General features: G+C 42.3%; 1 protein-coding gene across 1 annotated transcript in view; it reads left to right on the top strand.

Annotated features, from left to right (window-relative positions):
* LOC119018331 (protein kinase C-binding protein NELL1-like) overlaps positions 1-21196 on the top strand; it is a 257120-nt gene that overhangs the window by 162348 nt on the left and 73576 nt on the right. The window contains exon 13 of the mRNA XM_037095898.1: positions 13096-13221. Coding sequence (XP_036951793.1) covers positions 13096-13221 — 126 coding nt within the window. The remainder of the gene's footprint in view (positions 1-13095; positions 13222-21196) is intronic.

Genomic DNA, 21196 nt, shown 5'->3' with positions numbered 1-21196 from the left:
CTGTTCTTCCCGCTGGGCCCCCACGCTGACACATCTACCTTTCAGGAAAATGGGGCACGGCAGCAGCGGGGCATGTAAAAACATTTACAAACTCAATTAAAAACATAACAGTCAGTAAAAAATCCCGAGGAAGAAAATAAGACCCCGAAGTCTCAATTAACACAATGTATTTTTAGATTTACTCAAAACTAAAGCATGCTGGGACTGTTGACCTGCGGTAACAAAGCTGGTTGGACAATATCAGTAAAATTTGGATTAATATTCAAAGACTTTTTATTGCAACATCAGCAAAACAGGCTTGTATTTTGCTTTAGGATGGTTTGAGAAAAAAGTTCAATAAAAGCATATTGCTCATCAGGGATGTTACCAGTACTGCTACAATCAGTGTTAGGGAGACTTAAACTACATGTAGTTGAACTGCATAGCTTAACTGCAATTTGCTGTAACTTGCTGGTAGTTCAACTACACTGATATTTTGTATTTGAACTACGTTTTCGGTCATTTTTTGTAGTTACTACAAAAACTACTCAATTTACAAACTACAATTTTTGCCAGTAACATAAAATATTATTTTAATGAAAAAAAGACCTATATAATTCAAATTTCATTTTATTTTTCATGAAACATGTCATGACATGCTAAACCATCGCTGCCTCTGATTGGCTTGCCCTGGCAGCACTCAAATGCTTCACAGTGTGGGTGGGTCTTTGTGCCAAGGAAGGCAGTGCTCATATGGCACAAGCACGTCATGGACAACCTTCGATGCGCCCCCGAACACACCAGCCCAACCATGGTCATATTTGAGCATGTACATGTTTGTTATAGATTCATCTACAGGCGCGACCAACTTGTTCACAGGTGAGCTCTGCGAGCCGAAAACTTCAAAAGAAATCACTAGATGAGTCCCCACAAATGCTTTCAAATCTCTACCCAAAATGTCCAAAGTGTTTGTGAAGTTCAGCTCTGGTGTTCAAGCCAGTGCAGCATGTGGTAAAGATGTTGTTAGTGCCAAACGGAACGGGCTGTCTGATAAAAACTTTGAGGGACTGCTCATGTCAACAAATTGGTCACCTTGAATTGAGAGGCATATTTCTGCTGGCATGTGAATTTTTTGAATATTTTGTTTCATATACACCATATGCTGATTTTTGATGAGTATAAGTAGTTGCTAAAGCTACTTTTTTTTTAGCAGTCGTTTTACAAATTACATTTCTCCAGGGGTAGAAATGTAGTTTGTTCAAACTACTGCAAGGCTGAACTACATGTAGTTTTACAAGCTACGTTTACAAAGTAGCTTCCCCAACACTGGTTACAGTAAAACAAAACAAAACATAAAAAAAACCAACTACATACTGCACCTTTAATTCATTAGTGATTGTATACTTTCTGCCTGCAACTGATAAAATAAAAAATGAAAATAGTAGACTATAGTAATTCAAATTCATTTGATAGTTTAAAAAAGTCAGACCTAAATAAAGCTGAATCCATCTTTTCCACCACGCTCGAACTTTCATCAAAACTCAAACTGAAAAAACTCAAACTCAAGCTCTCCTAACACCACCCCCACCCCCTGTTAATTAAAATGATCCGCAAAACTAAAAATAACGACCAAATTAAACATCATGTGACATCCGTGTGTACACGTGCACTGGCGAAAACACAAGTACTTTATCAGCGCCCACTCCAGGTAGCAGCTGCCTGTGGATGGGAGTAACAATGAAGCTAATTAAGCACCTCCACACTGCACTGTCATTATATCCCAATATTGGTTTTCCCATCAAATGATTACCGTCTGTCATTGATGAAGCCACAACAAGTGCAGTGTTGGTGCTTTGTTGTCTGCCTCTCGTATTTTCTGCATGGGACTTTCTGTTTTCTGCGTCTTTTTTTGTCATCCCAATGTTTGTTCGCCGTCTCCGCTTCTATCTTTTTTTCCACATGTTGTCTGTCTCTGTTTCTGTCCCTGTTTGAGTGTGTCAGTCCGTCTCTTTGTCTGTCCCATCACTTCCAAGACGCGCAGTGTGCTAGAAAGATGAAAGACGTTAATTTACCATAGTAACCGGTCTGGACAGTCAGCATAATAACGGCTCCACACCTCCCCGTCTAGCTTTCTATTGCTTTCCTTTTCAGCTGCAAGGTGAATGGTGACTGATGGCACGTCAATTAGATTGCACTGGTCGTTAGCCTCTAGGCATCACCGTTACCTAGCAACTGCTCGCTAATGGTTGAATCTGGCCAATAATCTGAAACAAGTTCTCATCGGGACTTGCATAAGTAATATGTAGATGACCTTCCTGACAAATTTGGTTGGTTGTGTGTGTGTGTGTGTGTGTGTGTGTGTGTGTGTGTGTGTGTGTGTGTGTGTGTGTGTTGCTGCAACCTGATACAATGAGAGCTAAATTCAACCATCTGCTGCTGCTGCCCTACTCAGCGTCCAGGGCACAGGGACAATCAAGGGTGTGTGTGTGTGTGTGTGGGTGTATGTATGAGGTATTGATATAGCTCATATAATATTAATGCATGCTAGCTATGCCTGGGGGAAATGGAAAAAAAAACAAAAAAACAGCAGATCTGGGTGAAACACAGGGTGTGCGATGTAAACAAAAACAACAAAATGCATGCAAACAAACAGGGATGTACCAAACGGATGTCAACAGGTCTAGAAGTGCTATGTATGTGTGTGTGTGTGCGTGTGTGTGTGTGTGTTATATAGTTCGGAGGACTTGTCTGTCTCTATGAGGGAAGTGAGAGGCGAAAAAGTTTGACAGTAAAGCTTTTGGTCAAGTTCAAGCTTAAAATGTTTGGGTTGAGGTTTTAGGCCCCATGGAAGCAGCCTCTTCTGTCACCAAAGAGCAGAAGGACACTGATTTCTTTGAGCTATTCAAACACATTTTTTTTCCTGAATACAATTCAAACTGTACTCCTGAAAGCAAAGACAAAATCAAAACTAACAATGAGGACCAAACTCAGCCCTACTGCTGGCAGCTGTTGTCGCTGTTTTCCTCTGTCGGCATCTGTGTTTACCTCCCCGCGTCTTACCCAATCTTCATACACCACGACATCTGCAGCGATCCTGATTATCAGCCTGTCACTGAGGCAAACTTCATGGCTAGTGCTTGTCTGTGTGTGTGCACTATGTAGTCATGCGCCTGCTGGGAGACCACCCGTATGTGCACCCCGGCCTATACCAATGATAAATGTGTGTTTTCGTGAAAGCCTTCATGTCTGTGTGTTTGCTAACAGACTCCAGGATAACTGTGCTCGTAGGTGCAAGTGTGACTGGTGTTTTTAGTGAGTAAATAAGACAATTTTTTTTTTTCTTTTCATTTTTGGTTAGTTCTTCCCTTCACCTCAAAGCTGACTCACTTTTTTAAATGGAAAGATAAATACGTACTCATTCACACAATAAAAAGACACTTTAAAGCCACCACAACCACACCAGCTGTCACACCAGTAATTGGCCAGGTGTGAACCAGGTTTACAGGAAGCACTTGAAATACTGTCCTCCATGTTTCTGACATTCTTCCTTCTGTACTTCCACTGTCTCAACTGCGTCAATCATCCTCTGTGTTGGTTGTTACAGAGGCTGTGTGTGTTCAGAGAAGAGACAAGAGGAATTGAATGAATGAAAGTCTGGATCCAATTTTGAAGAACAGCTGGACAGATATGAGCCGATAGACTGTATCTCATCCCACATCACCGTGTGCTTGAGTCTTAACTGTTACATTTTGGTATTGAACACACACAAACACAGATGCAGCCAGCTGTTAGCTCCTCTCTTCTATATCAAAGTCTGCTTGAGCTTTGGCATTTTCCAACGATCAGTGCTTTGTTTGCGTTCAATGAGTGGTTTTTGGTCCGAGGTGCTGGTCAGTCTGGAGTCTGAAAAGACATTTAGAATCTGAGATCTCAGTTGCGTCAAGCTCTACAAATGCTACCTGATGCGACCGCAGCCGATCGGCGATGCCATCTGCATTATGAAGTGGGAGAAAAAATGAAAAGAACTGCTGTTCAATACACTGACGTTGCATCTCATGTCTTGTGTATTATTATTGTATTTAAATCTGCTCAGTATGGCGAATTGAAGCTATGCCCGGTTACATCGGCGGCAGCTGAGCCGGTGCCTGCTGTCAGTTTGTTCTTGTAACCGTGCCATTGTTATTTGTGATTTTCTCAGCAGAGTTAGCTACCTAACTCTGTTTCAAGCGTCTGGGGCAGACGTGCGGTGCGGAGGCCACAGTGCTTTTAAGCCGGGCAGCTCGCCAGGGAGGGTTGTTCGAGCTGGCCTCGCGTTAGTGACAGGAGAAACATTTTCTCTGCTGGATGAGACTGTTGGAAGTTGCGGCCAGAGCGGCAGTGGGAAGCAGTGGTGTCTGGTGAGCTGAGTGTCCCTCGGTGCAGTGATGGACGTGGACACGTATGCCAGTTCAGTAGACTTTGCCCAACCCTAGCCGTGACAACACAATTCCAATGCAACCAGAAAATGTAACTGTTTCCATTTGTACAGTAACGCCACCTTGCGCTGTCGATAGATCACTGGGAAACGCTGTGGGGAATGAGGTGGCTGTTGGTCAAAGTGTACATGAGTGCAAGTTTGTACAATCTGGTCCAATTTAAAGTATTTAAAAAGTCTCAAATTCCCATAAACCCTACAGTCAGTCCACTGCCACTGCTGTAAGGCGCTCTAAGAGGCTGGACTGAGACTCCGTGGGTTAGGATTACAATTGTTGTGTGTGTGTGTGTGTGTGTGTGTGTGTGTGTGTATCTTCTTTGACATGAAGCATTGTATTTTGCTGTCTTGACTGACTTGTAAAGTGCACAGAGAGTCTCTGGGTGATGTGCACTTCAAATAAACCGAAGCTGAAGTTGACTGCAGGGGCACAGCGCCACCTCTTCACCACCACCACACCCTGGCTGTTTGACCTGGTGCATGACCCGTCTGGCCGTGATCTGAAATAATATAATAATAACAATTACTGTGGGTAAGCAATGTAATATGCAGTGTGCAGAAGGGTTTTATGGTGATGGAGGGAGGTAAATCAGCAACAGCAATAACTGCAACAGGATAACGTTGTGCTCCACGTCTCTTTGTTTCACCACCTGGATGGTTATAAAACATCTGACTGTTACAGTTGCCTCTGTGATAGACGTCGCTCAGCTTCGACAATGCAAATTCAGTTTGCCATTAGGATTTCGCTCGCAACAATAAAGCTGTGTGGTAATCCATTAAACTGCGGGGGAGAGGCACATGCTGCACCGCCTCCTCCGGCCTGATATATGGATTTATTTCAGTTAGCGGGCACCCAGGTGTACTTTCCTAAGCTTTCCAGTAAGTATACCTGTGTGAACATCCAGCGTGCACACACACAGAGCGCCTGTCATCCAGGTAAACTGCTCGGCTCTGTCTGACAGAAGGACTCTGTCACACATTCAGGCTTCAGAGTGTCTTCTCTGAAAGTCTGTCAGTGTGCAGCTCCGTGATTGGCAGCCCCGCGCTGAAGTTGCCGAGTGACAGCGAGATTAAACCACCTCGCTCACACGGCTTCTTTCTCCTGAGAGAGAACCACACCAGCGCTCAGTTCTCCTACCCACGAACCGTTCCCTGACAAACAATGCAAACAGCGTGTTCCCGAGCTGGCTCTAATCTGCTCCACCAGAGCACTTCCTGCTCTGTATGTGTCTTCCAGAAGGACAAGGATGGTGATAAGAGCTGCCGCTCTCTAAAGGCACTCTAATTAAATGCATCAGTAGTTCTTTTTCTCCTCTGACTCCGTGAAGGGACGCGCAGCATCACAGCGAGGTGTAGTCCTGCGCTGCATGTTGATTGTTGTTGTTTTGTGTGTTTGATTTGTTTGCAGCACAGAACGATAAGAGAGTTTAGTCATTGAGTTCAGCCATCTGAGGCCTCTGCGTGCCCTCATTGTGCAGATGAAGCTCCCGTCATGAGAGTAATTTGGCTTCTCCGTGACTCAGTCCATATTAAAGGATAATACCGCAGCTCTTTTCAAGTTTGTGCCAGTAGTCGAAGTTGCCACTGCCGCTGGGATAATGGAGCATGGTGGGAGATATCCAGGGCTCACTTTCTTTCTTCAAAAGCCAAAACTTATGGAAAAGCAACACTGTGTATGACACTCAATTATCGTGTACATAATTGCTGGCTGAGATTAATTTCCGTCTTCAGAGGAGGCCATTTTCCTGGTGTTAATTCTTAGAGGGTATAAAAACATCCTCCACACAGGGATAAAAGTCCATCACAGGAATGAGAAGAAACTTTATACTTTTATCCCCATTTCACTGTGCTGAGTGAGAGTTTTCATATCAGGACCGCATTACGTTTCGCTCTGCTGCCTGTCAATCATCCGACACACACACACACACACACACACAAGAGGAAAAAAAGTGGTGACCAACTAAAATCCTAGGAAATGGAAATGATGAGCGTACACACTATGCATGTAATCAGGCAGGCTGAAACAAAGAAGTTTTCCGAAGACAGGAGCTGACATCAACCTATTTAATCTTATGTGCAGATATATTGGCCTGAGACATACTGCAGAGCACTGAACTATCACTGAAGCTCTCTTGCAGATGGAGCATGTTTGGCGTATTTCTACAACAGGAAACAGTGAACTGAGGAAGTGGGCTTCCTTTTTAATTCAAATGGGAATCAATAACACTTGACTCTCCGACTTGCAGCCTGCATTTCAGGTGCACATGAGTGGGTGTAGGGTCACGAAAAAGTAGATGGTGAACTCTAATTACAGCGGAGTGTGTTGCGGGATAATTGGGGCTAATGTATGTGCCGTGACTCAGAATTAACTCAGTGTTTCTGCTTATGGCCCAAGGTACAGTAGTCTGACTCACAGGTTTTAGACTGTGGGTAATAGCCTGTGTGGCAGGCTGCGTGTAATCGTTTTCAAAATCCTTGCTGCCATGGGAAACAACAACAACACACCTCCAAGCAAGCAACCTGCATGCTGTAAGTGGCCAGTTATCCTCAGACTAGCCTGGTCCCTCACGTTACAATTCTAAACAAGCTGGAGGCTTTTCTTTTGCAGGGATTTAGCTATTTTAACGCCACGACCCGCCTCTTTATGTGCAAACATATCACCAAAACAGGTCCCCCTGACATTATTTTGCAGGAGCATCCTGAGCTTTGCGATACCCAAGATGTCTGTGACTGATTTAAAGCAGCCCAGTCGGCAGGGTGAAATGTAAGCAGACAACGTTTCCGCAAGCCAAGGAAACATCCATATGTACTTGTAGTATGTACCATACAGACGTTTGTGCAAAACATTTCCTATTACATTCACATTACATGTTTATTACCTGACTTTAGACTCAGGGGGTGGGTAGGACCATGGGGGAGTTACAGACGAGAAAGCCACCACTGCACCACGAGTCTGTGTTTTTGGCAAGTCATATGTGTGAAATTACTCAAAAGTTGATGATTGGGAAAACAGCGCTGGAAGTGTGGCTCCACCTAAAATTTTCAACAAGACCTTAGAGACATTTCCAGACATGTTTGCAGTGACCAAAGCAGGTATTTTAAGCCAAAATATTATGTACTCCTAATAAGCCAGAGATTTTTGCCCTTTGCTGTACATGGATGACTCACTTTGATCCACTACCTTATAAAAAGCAATATTTGATACTTTGCTCAATACCACGGGGACACTTTGACAAAACACTGAGCGCGTAACATTTTAGATATTTATTGAAAGACAAATACAACAAGACATGTGCACTGTGTGTGAAACACAACAGCAGGTCATTTACTTCTGGAGGCAGAAAGGTTATGTGAGCGCTGCAGTGGAGCGTGTATCCATTCGCAAAACATGGCTGAGTCAAAATCTTAACTAAACAAGTGCAGCCAAACATTTCTGTTCAGCAGCATTCCAGTTTCTGACCGAGCGAACTCTTAGCACAGGTGACCACTCGGAACATTCCAGAAGTGCAAGTTTGAACCAAACCCAACTTGCTCTTGGATATGAGAAGACACAATGTAATAAGACAACATTTTGGCTTTCAGGGGAAGCTGGCAGCCCCTCTGCTAAGCTAACACATTCCAGACTGGCCTGTGCATTGATCGCATCGACACAAAATTGATGATGAGCCTTTAATCTGACTCCTAGTAAGTAAACAAGTCAGAAATGGTCATTCTGGCTAGCAGAACGTCTTCATAATAAAGTTGCCAAAGTGTTTCTGTGCTGTTAAATATTATAATTCATACATTTTAATTTCATGGTGTGCTGTGCAGAGATTGAGGCTCGAATATCAACATAATATTTTTTTTGAAAATGCCATTGTTAGTTGTTTTTCTTTTTTCCATTCACACTGTTTCACTGAAGTCACATGAAAAAAAAAAAAGCTGATTAGCTCTTTTATACCAAGTGCATTAGAGAAAACAAATGAAATGTCCCATTTCTCTTTTTACACAGCCCATGTGCATGTGTGTGCGCACACGCCTGTACGCAAGGCTCTGTGCAAGCCTCAGTTACCATGGTGTGTAATTTCAGGGCGAGATTAACTTCTCTGTACTGAAAATAGAGATAGAGCGAGGGGGGGAGAGGTCAAAGAAGAGGGGAATTGTCATTGCTGTACATGTGTTCGAGTGTGTCATCATCTGAGATTCGTATCAGAAGCCACAATGACATTACAATAGGAGCAGCTGTGGTCAAGTCCTTTTTCAAAAAATAAATGTTTTAGCAGAAGTCACTTATCTCTTAACATGCGCGCATGAATTAGTAATTTGCGTTTTTAGATGGATGTCAGCTGAAGTCTCGGGTGTTTTTGCTCCAGTAACTGATTCAGAAGCTTAAGAGCTTGTCTATGAAAACTGAATTTATTCATACATCAAAGCACTATTGTGTAGAAATAAGCATCCTGCCCCCACCCCCAACCCCAAACAAAACTAATAACATTGTATTGTGTTAGAAACTTCCAGTACTTGAAGTAAACGTGTGTAACACTGTTCCGACCCACTCACAGGAGTTACACAGTGAAGAAACAAGTAACTATTACAAAACACTGCACCGTCAAAATGATTTGTAGAAACGTTACATTATGTTGGTTCTTTGTTTTCTAGTATGTATTGCAGATAACAGCACTGAGCTGTCTTGAATGCCTGAAAGAACCCCCCCACCATGAAAAAAAAAGAATCAGCCTGAAATATTACATTTTGTCTGAAGAATATATAAAAGTCAAAGTTTAAATAAGTAAGAAAAGATGCTAAATGGTAAATTGGCTTGCATTTCCAGTCTAGTGACGGCTCAAAGCACTTTACAACACTTGCCACATTCACCAAGTCACACATAGATTCATACACTGATATTGGAGGCTTCCATGCAAGGTGCCAGCTGCGCATCAGGAGCAATCAGTATCTTGCTCAAGGACACTTCAGCATGCAGCTAGGGTGAGCCGGGATTTGAATCAGCGACCTTCCGATTACTAGACGAGCCGCTCTGCCTCCTGAGCTACAGCAGCTCCCATAGATGACTGAAAGCCAGTTTCTGGCTCTGTAAGCATTCTTAACTTTTTCAACTTAGTTAAGTAGAATATTATAGTATTACACTGTAATAAGAATGAATTGGGACATTTTGAATTAGGAGTTTCTGTGCAAAGGCTGATACTTTTCATAGCTAGCAGCAGGGATCCATGTTTAATGATGAATATGTGAGATTTGAGTCGCCGCCAAAATCAAATCAATTGTTCAGTTCCCCAAAAAAACGCTCAGTCTTTCAACCAAATTTCACAGAACTCTGCATGTGAGTTTTGTGAAAAAAAAAAACACCCCGCTGAGTGACAGACAAACCGGAAAGAAAATTGATTAGCAATCCTGAGTTTGTTGAGTGGAAACCCTTTGAAAAACACACACACATCGACGCACACTCACGCAAACGCACTTCAAATTTCCATAATTTAGACAGAAGAGAAAGATGAATTAATTAGAAAGAGAAAAAATTAGTTGGTGAATACTTTAACTTTAAACAATGCAGCCGCGCATCCATGGATAGAGCTGAGATTCACTGACAGTGTTGATTTTGTATGAAAAGAAAAACATCTTGGAGATGGTTTTAATTAGGAAATTGAAGGTGTGTAATGTTAGGAAAAGTTTGTATCAGCTGGATAGAGCGTATGCCTGTGTTTTCTGCACCTCTGCCTGGTATGGACACTTGATATTAACAAACAAAAACAAGCTGGCCAGGACTGCACAACAGCACGAAAGTCATTGGACTGCCAACAGCAGTTACTGGATGACCTTTGCGGTATATTTGTGCATAGGAAAGCTTTGCTCGTTATTGGTGCCACTAAACATCAACACTTGTCGGCTGAAGCAGATGGTAGCCCACCAAGAACCTGATTCTGTTCAAGGTTTCTGCCTCTTGAGTTTTTCCTTGCCACTGTCACCAACTGCTCGCTCATAGTGGGAATCTGTTGGATCTTTGTGAATAATGTAGACGTGCTTTATAGGAAAATTGGCCCGATAGTTTCTGTTCTGATTTGGTGATACATAAATGACACTGAAATTAATTAAGCATCTCCTCCATACTGAGTTGCTCCCCTCAGAGCAACATCACAGAGTACTCCGGGCAAAGAATACTATGTTGGTTGGTCACTTGGTTGTTTGGTTCTTATGCACTCTAAAGTTGAGGTCAAATGTCCTCTTCCAGAAAGTTGTTTTATTATTATTGTTATTTATTATTGTTGTTATTGTTATTATTATTATTATTATTATTATTATTATTATTATTATTATTGTTGTTGTTGTTGTTGTTGTTGTTATTTATTATTATTATTATTATTATTATTATTATTATTATTATTATTATTATTATTATTATTATTATTATTATTATTAGTCAGCAGCCTCATCAAGTAGTCTTCAACCAAATGAGTTAATGAATTAGCTGCTAAAAGAGACCGATCAGCTGCAGCAGCTGATGTCCTGGACTATATTTGTGGAGACACACAAATACAAACACTCACACTCACATACACACACAATCTGGGTTGATTAGAGTGAAGAAAATAAAGGAGTTTTAATCAGCAAGAGATAATATTGTTGTGGGACAGGAAGCTGTTTCAATTAACCTTCGTACAGTAACGGTTGATGGAGATACTAGCATACAAATACACACATGCACTCCCATGTGCACACACACACATACACACAAATATGAGGAGTCTCCTCCATTTCTGCCTCACAGCATACAAACACTCAACACCAGACACACAGTCTCTCTACCCCCTCGAACACATGCAAACAGACAAATACACACGAAAGGGATGAGCACGCATACACACACACACACACACACACACACACACACACACACACACACACACACACACACACACACACACACACACACACACACACACACACACACAGAGAGTATTACCCTGCCTTATTTTTAGCTGTTCCCCTTTCCAGCCCTGACCTACATCACAGCATGAATAAAGCAGCAGAGAGATGAAGAAAGTGAGCTCAGAGAGGGAGGGAGGAGGGAGGAGGAGGTCTGGGAAGACGAGTGAGGAAGGCAGAGGGTGAGGAAGAGGCACCAGCAAATCAAGAAAAATGAATTCCCCCCTGTGTGAAATGACAGTTCCAGTTCTGTCAGCAGACCTCACCTGCTACGACACTCCCAGAGGAGGCTGCAGAGGGCGAACACAGGCACTCACACAGACATTCAGACAAACACACACACACACACACACACACACACACACAGTGGCAAACACAGGGGATAGAGGACCTTGGAGCGTCAGGTATCAGAAAGTCTCATCATGTGTCAGATTTGACAGTAGATGCTTTTCCCACTTTGAATAAAGGCTGACAAAAGCAGCAAGCTCACAACTTTGAATTATTGAGGCCATGCAGTGGCAACATCACAGCTCGGCCTTCATCAGGCTTGAAGAACGCTTTGGCCAATAAAGGGTAATCAAATGAGCAGCTTTCAGGGTGGAGTAGCGCTTCAGGACAAGATGAAAATTGGATTCAGGGACTGTCTCGCGGCCTGAAAGCACTCGAAATAAGTTCAATGTTTTTGATGTAGCAGATCAATGCTTTCTACGCTGAAGGCCAGCGAGGCTTTGTATGCCCGAATACAGATCCGTCTCCCTTTGATTGTGCAATTTAACACTCCTACTGTACACTCTCCAAGGATGAAATTTGCAGAGAAAAAGAAAAAAAAACAAACCTCTGGCTGTTGCGTGTAAGTCAATTACGTACTTCATACAAATTCATCCTGTTGTAAGGGGAAAGTGTGAGCTGAAAACCCCAAAGCTGGAATGTATTTATCTAAGGAAAGAGGATATGGAAATACTCTCCTTACTCTCTCCTTCCCCTAAGTGAAGCATGCAGGCTCCCTGAAGTGGTGGAAAAGGCCTGTTAGCTGCAGGAATCTGGCTCTCTGCTGCTCACACGCACGCGAGTACTCCGTTAGACGTACACACATTCGCACACGCACATACAAATTTAGACCCTTCTGCATAACACCTCCCTCGTGCGTTTCCGATCCCATTTCATCAGCAGTCAACCAGCTCATCTAATGCCTCCCTGAGCTCTGTGTTTTAATGCTCATACAATGTCTTTCAAGCTACATTAGGAAGAGCGAGAATGTGTGTATGAAAAGAGGCTTCGAATGGACGGCTCTCACTTCTTAGTTTTTGTGCCCTCATGTCATCTTATCTCATTCTTTCCTTTATTTTCCTTTCCTTTCCTTTCTTTTCCTTTCCTTTCCTTTCTTTTACCTTCCTTTCTTTTGGACCCATATTTTCCGCCTTCTCCGTTACTCTTTGCTGTTGCTCTGACTAAACAACACGGCAGTTTCTATATTTCGCGGGCAAAAACATCCTTTGAAGAACTTGTCTTGTTTGTCTGTGTTATGATTAGTGAAGGCAGTTTCGGGACCATTGTTGGATTGGGCAACACTGAACGGAGATTAATGCAACAGTGTCAATGCAGTTCATTGAGCTTCATCCACCTGCTTCATCAGCTGCTCGAGGAATCACTCTGCGTGTCCTGAGTGTGTCTTTAGAGAGCCACCCGCTGAGTTATTAATCCGCTGTATGTGCTCTGTTTGTCCTCAGATATTGATGAGTGTGCGACCCAGATGCATTACTGCCAGTCCAACACGGTGTGCGTCAACCTGCCCGGCAGCCATCGCTGTGACTGTCTGCCAGGCTTCATCAGAGTGGACGAATACTCCTGCACCGGTAAGTCTGCACGCAAATACATAGTCCATCTGGCATCGCATCATACATGTAGTTTGATATGTGATGGTTCAGTAGGTTGATGGACGGTTTTCTACTGGCGTTTCAATTTTTGATCTGTAGGGAATGTGTTTACAGGAAGCCCTCCCATTTTCCAGTCATTCCCTCACTGCTCTGGTGGCCATTTCCTCCATCCGGCATGACTCCAGGGGTGGTTCAGAATGAAATATCTACAGTTTGTGGATGGACTGGCATTACAAAGTAGCACAGGCATCCATTATCACTGGAGCATGAATCCAAATATTGCTCATAATTCTCCCATTTTCATTTTGTTGATGCACTGTTTCAACAACTATTTTGATAACTTTGAAATGGGTTGGAGACATCGATGTTCCCCAGAGGATCAGTTTAGAGATTCTCCTGACATAAACTATATTGCCAAAAGTATTCAGTCACCCATCCAAATAACTGAAATCAGGTGTTCCAATCACTTCCACGGCCACAGGTGTATAAAAGCAAGCACCTAGGCATGCAGACTGTTTCTACAAACGTTTGGGAAAGAATGGGTCGCTCTCAGGAGCTCAGCGAATGCCAGCGTGGCACTGTGATAGGATGCCACCTGTGCAACAAGTCCAGTCGTGAAACTTTCTCGCTCCTAAATATTCCACAGTCAACTGTCAGTGGTATTGTAATAAAGTGGAATCGATCCGAACTACTGCATCTCAGCCACCAAGTGGTAGGCCACGTAAAATGGCGGAGCGGGGTCAGCGGATGCTGAGGCAGAGTTCCCCAACTTTCGCTACAGACCTCCAAACTTCATGTGGCCCTCAGATTAGCCCAAGAACAGTGTGTAGAGAGCTTCATGGAATAGGTTTTGATGGCTGAGCAGCTGCAGCTCAGCGGTACTTGTCTGACTGCATTGTGCCAAGTGTAAAGTTTGGTGTAGGAGGGATTATGGTGTGGGGTTGTTTTTCAGGTGCTTGTTTTTCATTGTATCTAAATTTCAATCCATCCAGTGCTTTGGCTTACCAGTCTTGGCATGCTAACATACTACATTAAATTATGAATGCTGTGAAATCTAAATGTCCAAATGTGACTTCACCAGACTTTCAGACCTGATGGTACTGAGGGGCTGTCTAAATTGAAGATTTGTCAAGCCCACATGCTTGGAAATTAGCTGTATAGCAGTATGGATGTTACATTGTAAAAGAAGAATAATTACACCGTGGCTCTACACCCTTCAGTCAAGGAACAAAGACGGAATAAAAAAAGTGCGGATGAATGTCATTTTGTTGACGTTTCCAGTCAGGATGCTTTCAATTTGTCCTCTGAAAGCTGACAGGAATTTGGCTCCACAATTTGCCCTTCTTAAGTTTAAGAGTGGCAATGTGCAATGAACATGACCACCTCTTCGTCTAAGAAAATTTCAGAATTCAGATGAGATATTTATGTTGTCTCCTTTCTTTGTCAGTTTAATGTCATCTTACAGTCTTCACTAATGCCTGTCTGAAGTGGCTGCTAACTGTGTCAAAAAAAACGTTTGCTTCTGTCAACTGCCAACCGCACAAGGCTGCCGACGATGCTGTCTTTCTTGTTATCTGCAATTAAAGCATGTAGAGAAATGAATGCGAACTGATTGGTGAACGCCTCAGCATGTCCTAAAAAGGCTGAAAGGAATCAGCATGTAATCACAGAAGAATGGGCGATTGCAGACATTCAGTTCTTTAATGGCTCTAAAATGACGATTAATAGTCTGATTTTGAATATATCTTGCTTTCTCCGCGTCTTTGACCTTCTCGCAGCTCAAAGTCAGGACAGGAAACACTTCTAACATTTGTTTTTTTTTTTCTCTTGACCACACGTGTACCTGCTCAGTCCAAGTTCATTTCTGTGGATCGAGCCATTTCCCGAGCGTACAGTACAGTGACACCTGGCATAGCTGGTTTACAATGTTTTTCCCTCTGAAGGGGTTTAGAGCAACATGTTTTCTCCAGAGTGACTACGACGTGCTTGGTTGCTGCTCAGTGTTTCTCCGGAGAAGTGTTCTTTAATTAGCTCGCAGTTGGCAGCCATGCAGGAACAGGGATCCATAGACAATCAATCTATTTTGCAGCTTGTAAACTGTCCTGGCTGCTGACTGGGAGCCCGAGGAGCACTCTCTGCATCTGCTGGGAGAGATAAATCCTTTCTCCTCTTCGCGCTTCCCCTCAGCTTCTTCTCAAGGGTTTAGGATCCTCGACATGAATGTGAAACAGAGTTAGCGTTCACGGTGCGGCGAGGTGACGGCTCACATTTCACACGGCGCTAACACGATTGTGCGTTAGCTTTGTAATTGACACGTTGAGCTGAAATCTGTATTGTATTTCTTCATTGTGTTTGGATCTGGAAAAGGTTTTGTGCATTAAGCAGGACACACACAGACACGCTGGAATCCAGTTTCGTGTTTCTCTGGTTTCTCATTCCATGAGGCCATTAGCGAGCATAAAGTTAACTCACATAGTCCCCTCTGATCACAGAGCAATTTTCGAGGGTGAAATCTGCTTTGGTGTGCAGAGTCGTGGAGCTTTAATCATTAATCTTAATAGAAGGCACGCACCGATGGCAGTATGTTCTGCAATATCACCTCCTCATAATAATCATCAATCCTTAAAGTATATTTGGTGGTCTGTGGATTTTGAAATGTGGCCAGATATCGAATTTCCTGACAGATATATCCTGTTTTTTTAGGGTGGATAAGTAGCAGTACCCAGAACAGAGCCTGAGGGCATATACTCTAGATACTTGATCCTATTATAACCCTTAAACACTGATCCCCTTTTGGGGTTGGTCCACCTTAATTAAAGCAAATTGACTATTTTGATTATTTATACCCCTGCGATGGATTTGGTTGAAATGTTTCCAAGGGTATTTTCTGAGGGACTAAGAGGCGAGGGTGTCATATGCTGTACTGATTTTTAATAATAATATAATAATAATATAATCGACTTGACTTTACAGTGTTACACGGACAGATTGCAGATAGAAATGCTGCCAGGCTGCCAGCCGGCAACCTAATTGCAAGAATAAATGTTGGCAATGTACATTTTTGCAAATCTCTGATATGTTTTTCTTGAGGTTCAGTTTTCAATGTTATATTATGACAACGATGTGCCTATGCTCTCTTTAGGTTAAGGCAAAAAACAAAGCTGGAAACTGTCCCTAGGTTTCCCTAACATTTCCAATGATACAGCACTTTCAAATGTTAAAACCTAGCCTCGAAATTGTGGCTGCCTTCTCGACTATAAATCCTGTAAACCACCCTCCCCTCCACCTCCTTCATGTCATAACCTCCTGAGACTCAGGAAAAATAATAATAAATAATTACTATTTTTTTTACATCTATTTTGTGTTGGGGTGGTAAAAAACATATTGCAAAGAAAAAAAAACAACTCAAGTTTATTCACATTTTACAACATGTCCTCTGTAGTGGGCAACAGGACTTACTTTTCTCAAACAGGAAACATTTAAAGGCTGAGTATGTACATGGAAAGTTCCTCTGGAATTATCCAGTAAAATACAACACCAAATAGGAAACAAATAGCAGAGGTAGATTCATCTTTTTATAATCATTACACCTGAACCTAATCTAATTTCTTGTTTAGACTTTTGAGGCTTCATGGGATCATCCTCTGATAGATCTACATTGATCAGGCGTAACATTATGACTGCTGACAGGTGAAGTGAATAGAACTGATTATCTCTTCATCATGGCACCTGTTAGTGGGTGGGATATATTAGGCAGCAAGTGAACATGTTGTCCTCAAAGCTAATGTGTTAGAAGCAGGAAAAAATGGGCAAGCATAAGGATTTGAGCGAGTTTGATAAGGGCCAAATTGTGACGGGTAGACGACTCATCATACCACAACACACCTTAAGGGGTCTCGTGGAGTCCATGTCTCGATGGGTCAGGGCTGTTCTGTCAGCAAAAGGGGGACCAACACCATATTAGGCAGGTGGTCATAATGTTATGCCTGATCGGTGTTATGTCTGAATCTCACTCAATGATTCTATTAAGAATCCTCTCTGCCTCTGTCATAAAGCGCTACTGAAAAAAATGTGAAACAAATATAAACACAAGTCCTGACGTCCAGCACAGAAGGACATTTATGAATTAGCTGTTTTTCAAATGAAAATAAATCAGCTCAGCTCTGAAAACTCACTCAAATATTCCTGAGATGTTTACTTACTTAAAACAATTTAAAAGATATCTTTTTTTCCCCAATTATGAATATCATGCTTACCTTTATTTTTCTCCACAAAATGTGCTTTCTGGGACGGCAGCCATTTCACATGCACAGCCAAGTTGGGAGGGCCAACCCCCGACATGTGGTGTCATTTTAAAGCTCCAGTTGTCCTCTTTAAGGAACAGCAGGACTTAATAGAGTGACATGTATAGGATGAGAGATGTTGGCAAAAATGCAATGTCCACTACAGAGGACAAAAATGAATTGCTGGGTCTCGGGATATGAGATGTAATGTAAAAATTCCAATATGAAATCAAGGGGTATAGGTAACTAATCTAACTGCAATGGTGTCATTACTGTATCGCTATTACATTGTGCCATTAATATTTTCTTTGTAATAATATGTTGAAGCAAAAAAATGTGATCTAGTCGGTATGTTACACAACCCCTCGGAAATCTTTACCCCACATTTCTTTTGAAAAAAAAAAAAACAAAAACATCTGCTTGTTTGTGTACAAAAGCTCTTCACAATTTTTAAAGGCTTTTCCATGTTCTTTTTTTTTATGTGTATCACTCAGGGGGGAATGATCGTACAGTGGCATCACGTACGTGTCCTCAGTCAGCCGTAAGAAAGTCACCTGAACCGTAACAATCAAGCTGAAATGAGACAAAACCTCGAGACGGCGGGAGGAATGTGTTTGGTGACAGTCGCTGATGAAAGTAATGTGTTTGTTCCTGCCTTTTTCACTTGAGGCCAGTGCGTGTGAGCGCACTGTATGCTCGTCTCTGTGGACGCCATCCGCACAGAAACTTACATCACTGCAGGCAGCACACGGTCTACAGATTTACCCTCAGCATTACAATCTGAGCAGCTCCTTCCTCAGAGGAATAAAATGTCACCTCTTGCAGCTTTTACACGACATATCATGTATCACCTTTTGCATCGGACGCTCTCAGCCTGGGCTTCCGTCTGTCTCTGCCATCCTGCCGGTGGAGCCTGTCCTTCGTGTAGACAGCTCCCTGTAAACAATAGGAGGCTGCGGTAATTGTGGTTCCGCTTGATTTCACCTCTATGGAAGCAGGCGAGCAGCTCTGGGGAAACGGGATGGACAGAGGGAAGACGAGAGGTGGCAGAAGTGTGAGTTTTCTATACGTCGCCTTGACGAAACGCCACATAGCTGTCACCGCATCTGTGTTTATGCAGTCTGCATCTGTATTATCTGCGGTGCCGAACGCTGGAATTTCCAGAGATCACATGTCAATCACTACGCGTGTTTGTTGATAACAATAATTCAGGATACATTATGTGGTTTATAAGCGCAATATGATAATTAAACCTTTTGGGCTTCTTCATGTCAGTGGATGTTGTGCTTGGTGGTGCAGATTTCCAAACACATTTTCAATTTGCACAAGCCAGTTGTCAAACAATGAGCCGGCATCTTTCAGGTCCACTGGTGTTCTGGGGCCCTAGGGCACCTTGCAGCTTTGGCTGGTTGGTAATCCAGGATTTGACCTTCCTTTCGGGGAGTTTGAGGTGTTTGTGCAAACAAACTTTGTGTTAATTTAAAAAGGCATCACCCCAGGATACTGAGTAATTGAGATTATTTTGACAGCTTTTGGGATGTTGATATTAATCCAGAATCATTGGGAACAATGGTTTAGTCACGGATGGGATTTTGTTTTAGTTATTTTCTGTTTCGTAGTGTAACCTCTCTGCTCATTCTACCTGTTTTCCTCTACTCTTTGTCAGTTTGTCTGCTTGCATCCTGGTGTCACTTCCATGTTTCCTGTTTTCCTCCTGATGTTGGTTAGTCTGCGTTTGTTCCTCGCCTGTGTTCCAGTTTTTGTTCCCCGCCACGTTTTGCTTGGTCCTGTGTTATGCAGTTTTTTTCTTGTATTCTCTTTTGCCTGTCCTTTGTTGTCTGCTAGCCACACCGGCTTTGTAAATCAAGCTCGCTTTTTGTTTCTTACCCTCCTACCACAGTGTCTGCATTTCGTCCTCACATTTTTGCAGTACAATTTTCATTTTCACTGTAAAAAACAGTCATGTTGGTGTGGCATTTGTTGGGATCTGTACCTAACATGGTAAAATGTTTTCTTCCATCCAGAGACTAGGATTTGTTGGCCAGAGCATCTCTGCAGTACCACATTTATAACCCCTTTTTGTGTTACCTTTATCAAGACATTTTGCTTTTTGCACTCTGGCATTTTTTATTATTGGCTATTGGGTGAGAAGACGAAGGGAAGGAACGCTATGTTAGAAAAAAAAGAGATTTAATTTTAAGGGGGAAAAAAAGAGAATTACTGTTTAACAATGCTGAGCTGATACTGCGGTTTGCAACAGCGTAGATGATTCCAGTCTTTATGGTGCAGTGCATGCAGAGCTAAAGTGATTTCCCCTGTGAAAGATCATTATGATCTTTGACTTCCTGTGTTGGAGGATAATAGTTGTCTACCATAGGTAATTGTGTAAATGGCTGTCCGACTCCCACTGTGTACTTATCCTATGATCTCGGGGTTTCGGAGCAATTGTTTCCTGCATGAAGCAGGCGCTGATAAGACTCACACTTAAAGATTAAACCACTGGAGCGAATGGGAGGTTTAAGGTCCTTCTTTTGGCGCCGTCCTATAAATAAACTCCAACATCTGGTTCCTCTCAGGTCTGGAGATAAAGTGTGGTGTAGCCATTTTAAAATGGACTCCTCATCTATTAGAAGCTGCAGCCTCGCACAATGTGTGACTGGGTTAAGACACTGAAACTCTCTCATGGATTAAAGAGCTTTGTTATCCACCAGGTTGCAGCTTTTATACTCCTCTAAGTCAACTAAAGACACTGTAGTGTAAGATTATTTTGGCTGATATAGTCTATTATAACCATAGTGGTGTAATATATACAAAGATGTAAAAAAAAAAAAATACCAGGTTAATGTAATGCATAGGTGAAGTTTTACGTATTGCTGGTCTTTATTGTTCGTTTTTTTCACCACCGACAGCTACAGCCACATTATTTTTGCTGAGAGAGGGAGACATTGTGACCATATTTCACATTTGGCTGGATACTTAATCAGTGGCACCACATTTTGATGCCCACTTTGAAACTGTGCTGATTGGTTGGATCTGCATCCATACTTTAGGCATTGGAGTCCACCACAAATCCATGTGTCTGTCAGTAAAGACAGCATGTTTCTCTCTCATATACTGTGTGACAATGTAGTGATAAGTTTCATTTTGACAAAAAAATACACTTTTACTAAATTCCCTCATAGTCTTCACTACATATGTGACATGAGTAGGGCAAAGACGTGGAAGTAAACTGTGACTTGACTGGTTGGTCGAGGCATGCGACTGCAGGCTGGTGTTTGAAGATTTTTTTCTTGTTAATCAAGATGAGTTTAAGTGAGCTATGTTGATATAATAACATTCTACTAACTACCTCTTTTGATTTGATTTGATTTGATTTGATTTGATTTGATTTGATTTGATTTGATTTGATTTGATTTGATTTGATTTGATTTGACATTTGGGAAATATAAACTCTTGGAGGAATGACTGATTAAGGCTAGAGCCTCCTACAGTTTTCAAAAAATTATTTCAAAACACAGCCAACCAGAGATTCATTACCACCCTCCTTTAATCATCACAGCCATTACTGATAGTAATGTTAATTCTTCAGCTCTATCCTGCCCCTGTATATGGGTGGCTGCGTCCAATATTTGGAAGGCTGATGGTGCAAACCCTGTTTCCTCTGGCTGCAA

Source organism: Acanthopagrus latus, chromosome 4 (genome assembly GCF_904848185.1).
Source record: "Acanthopagrus latus isolate v.2019 chromosome 4, fAcaLat1.1, whole genome shotgun sequence".
NCBI lineage: Eukaryota > Metazoa > Chordata > Actinopteri > Spariformes > Sparidae > Acanthopagrus > Acanthopagrus latus.
The sequence above is the reverse complement of the archived record's forward strand: the minus strand, read 5'-3'. Positions and strand labels throughout refer to the sequence as shown.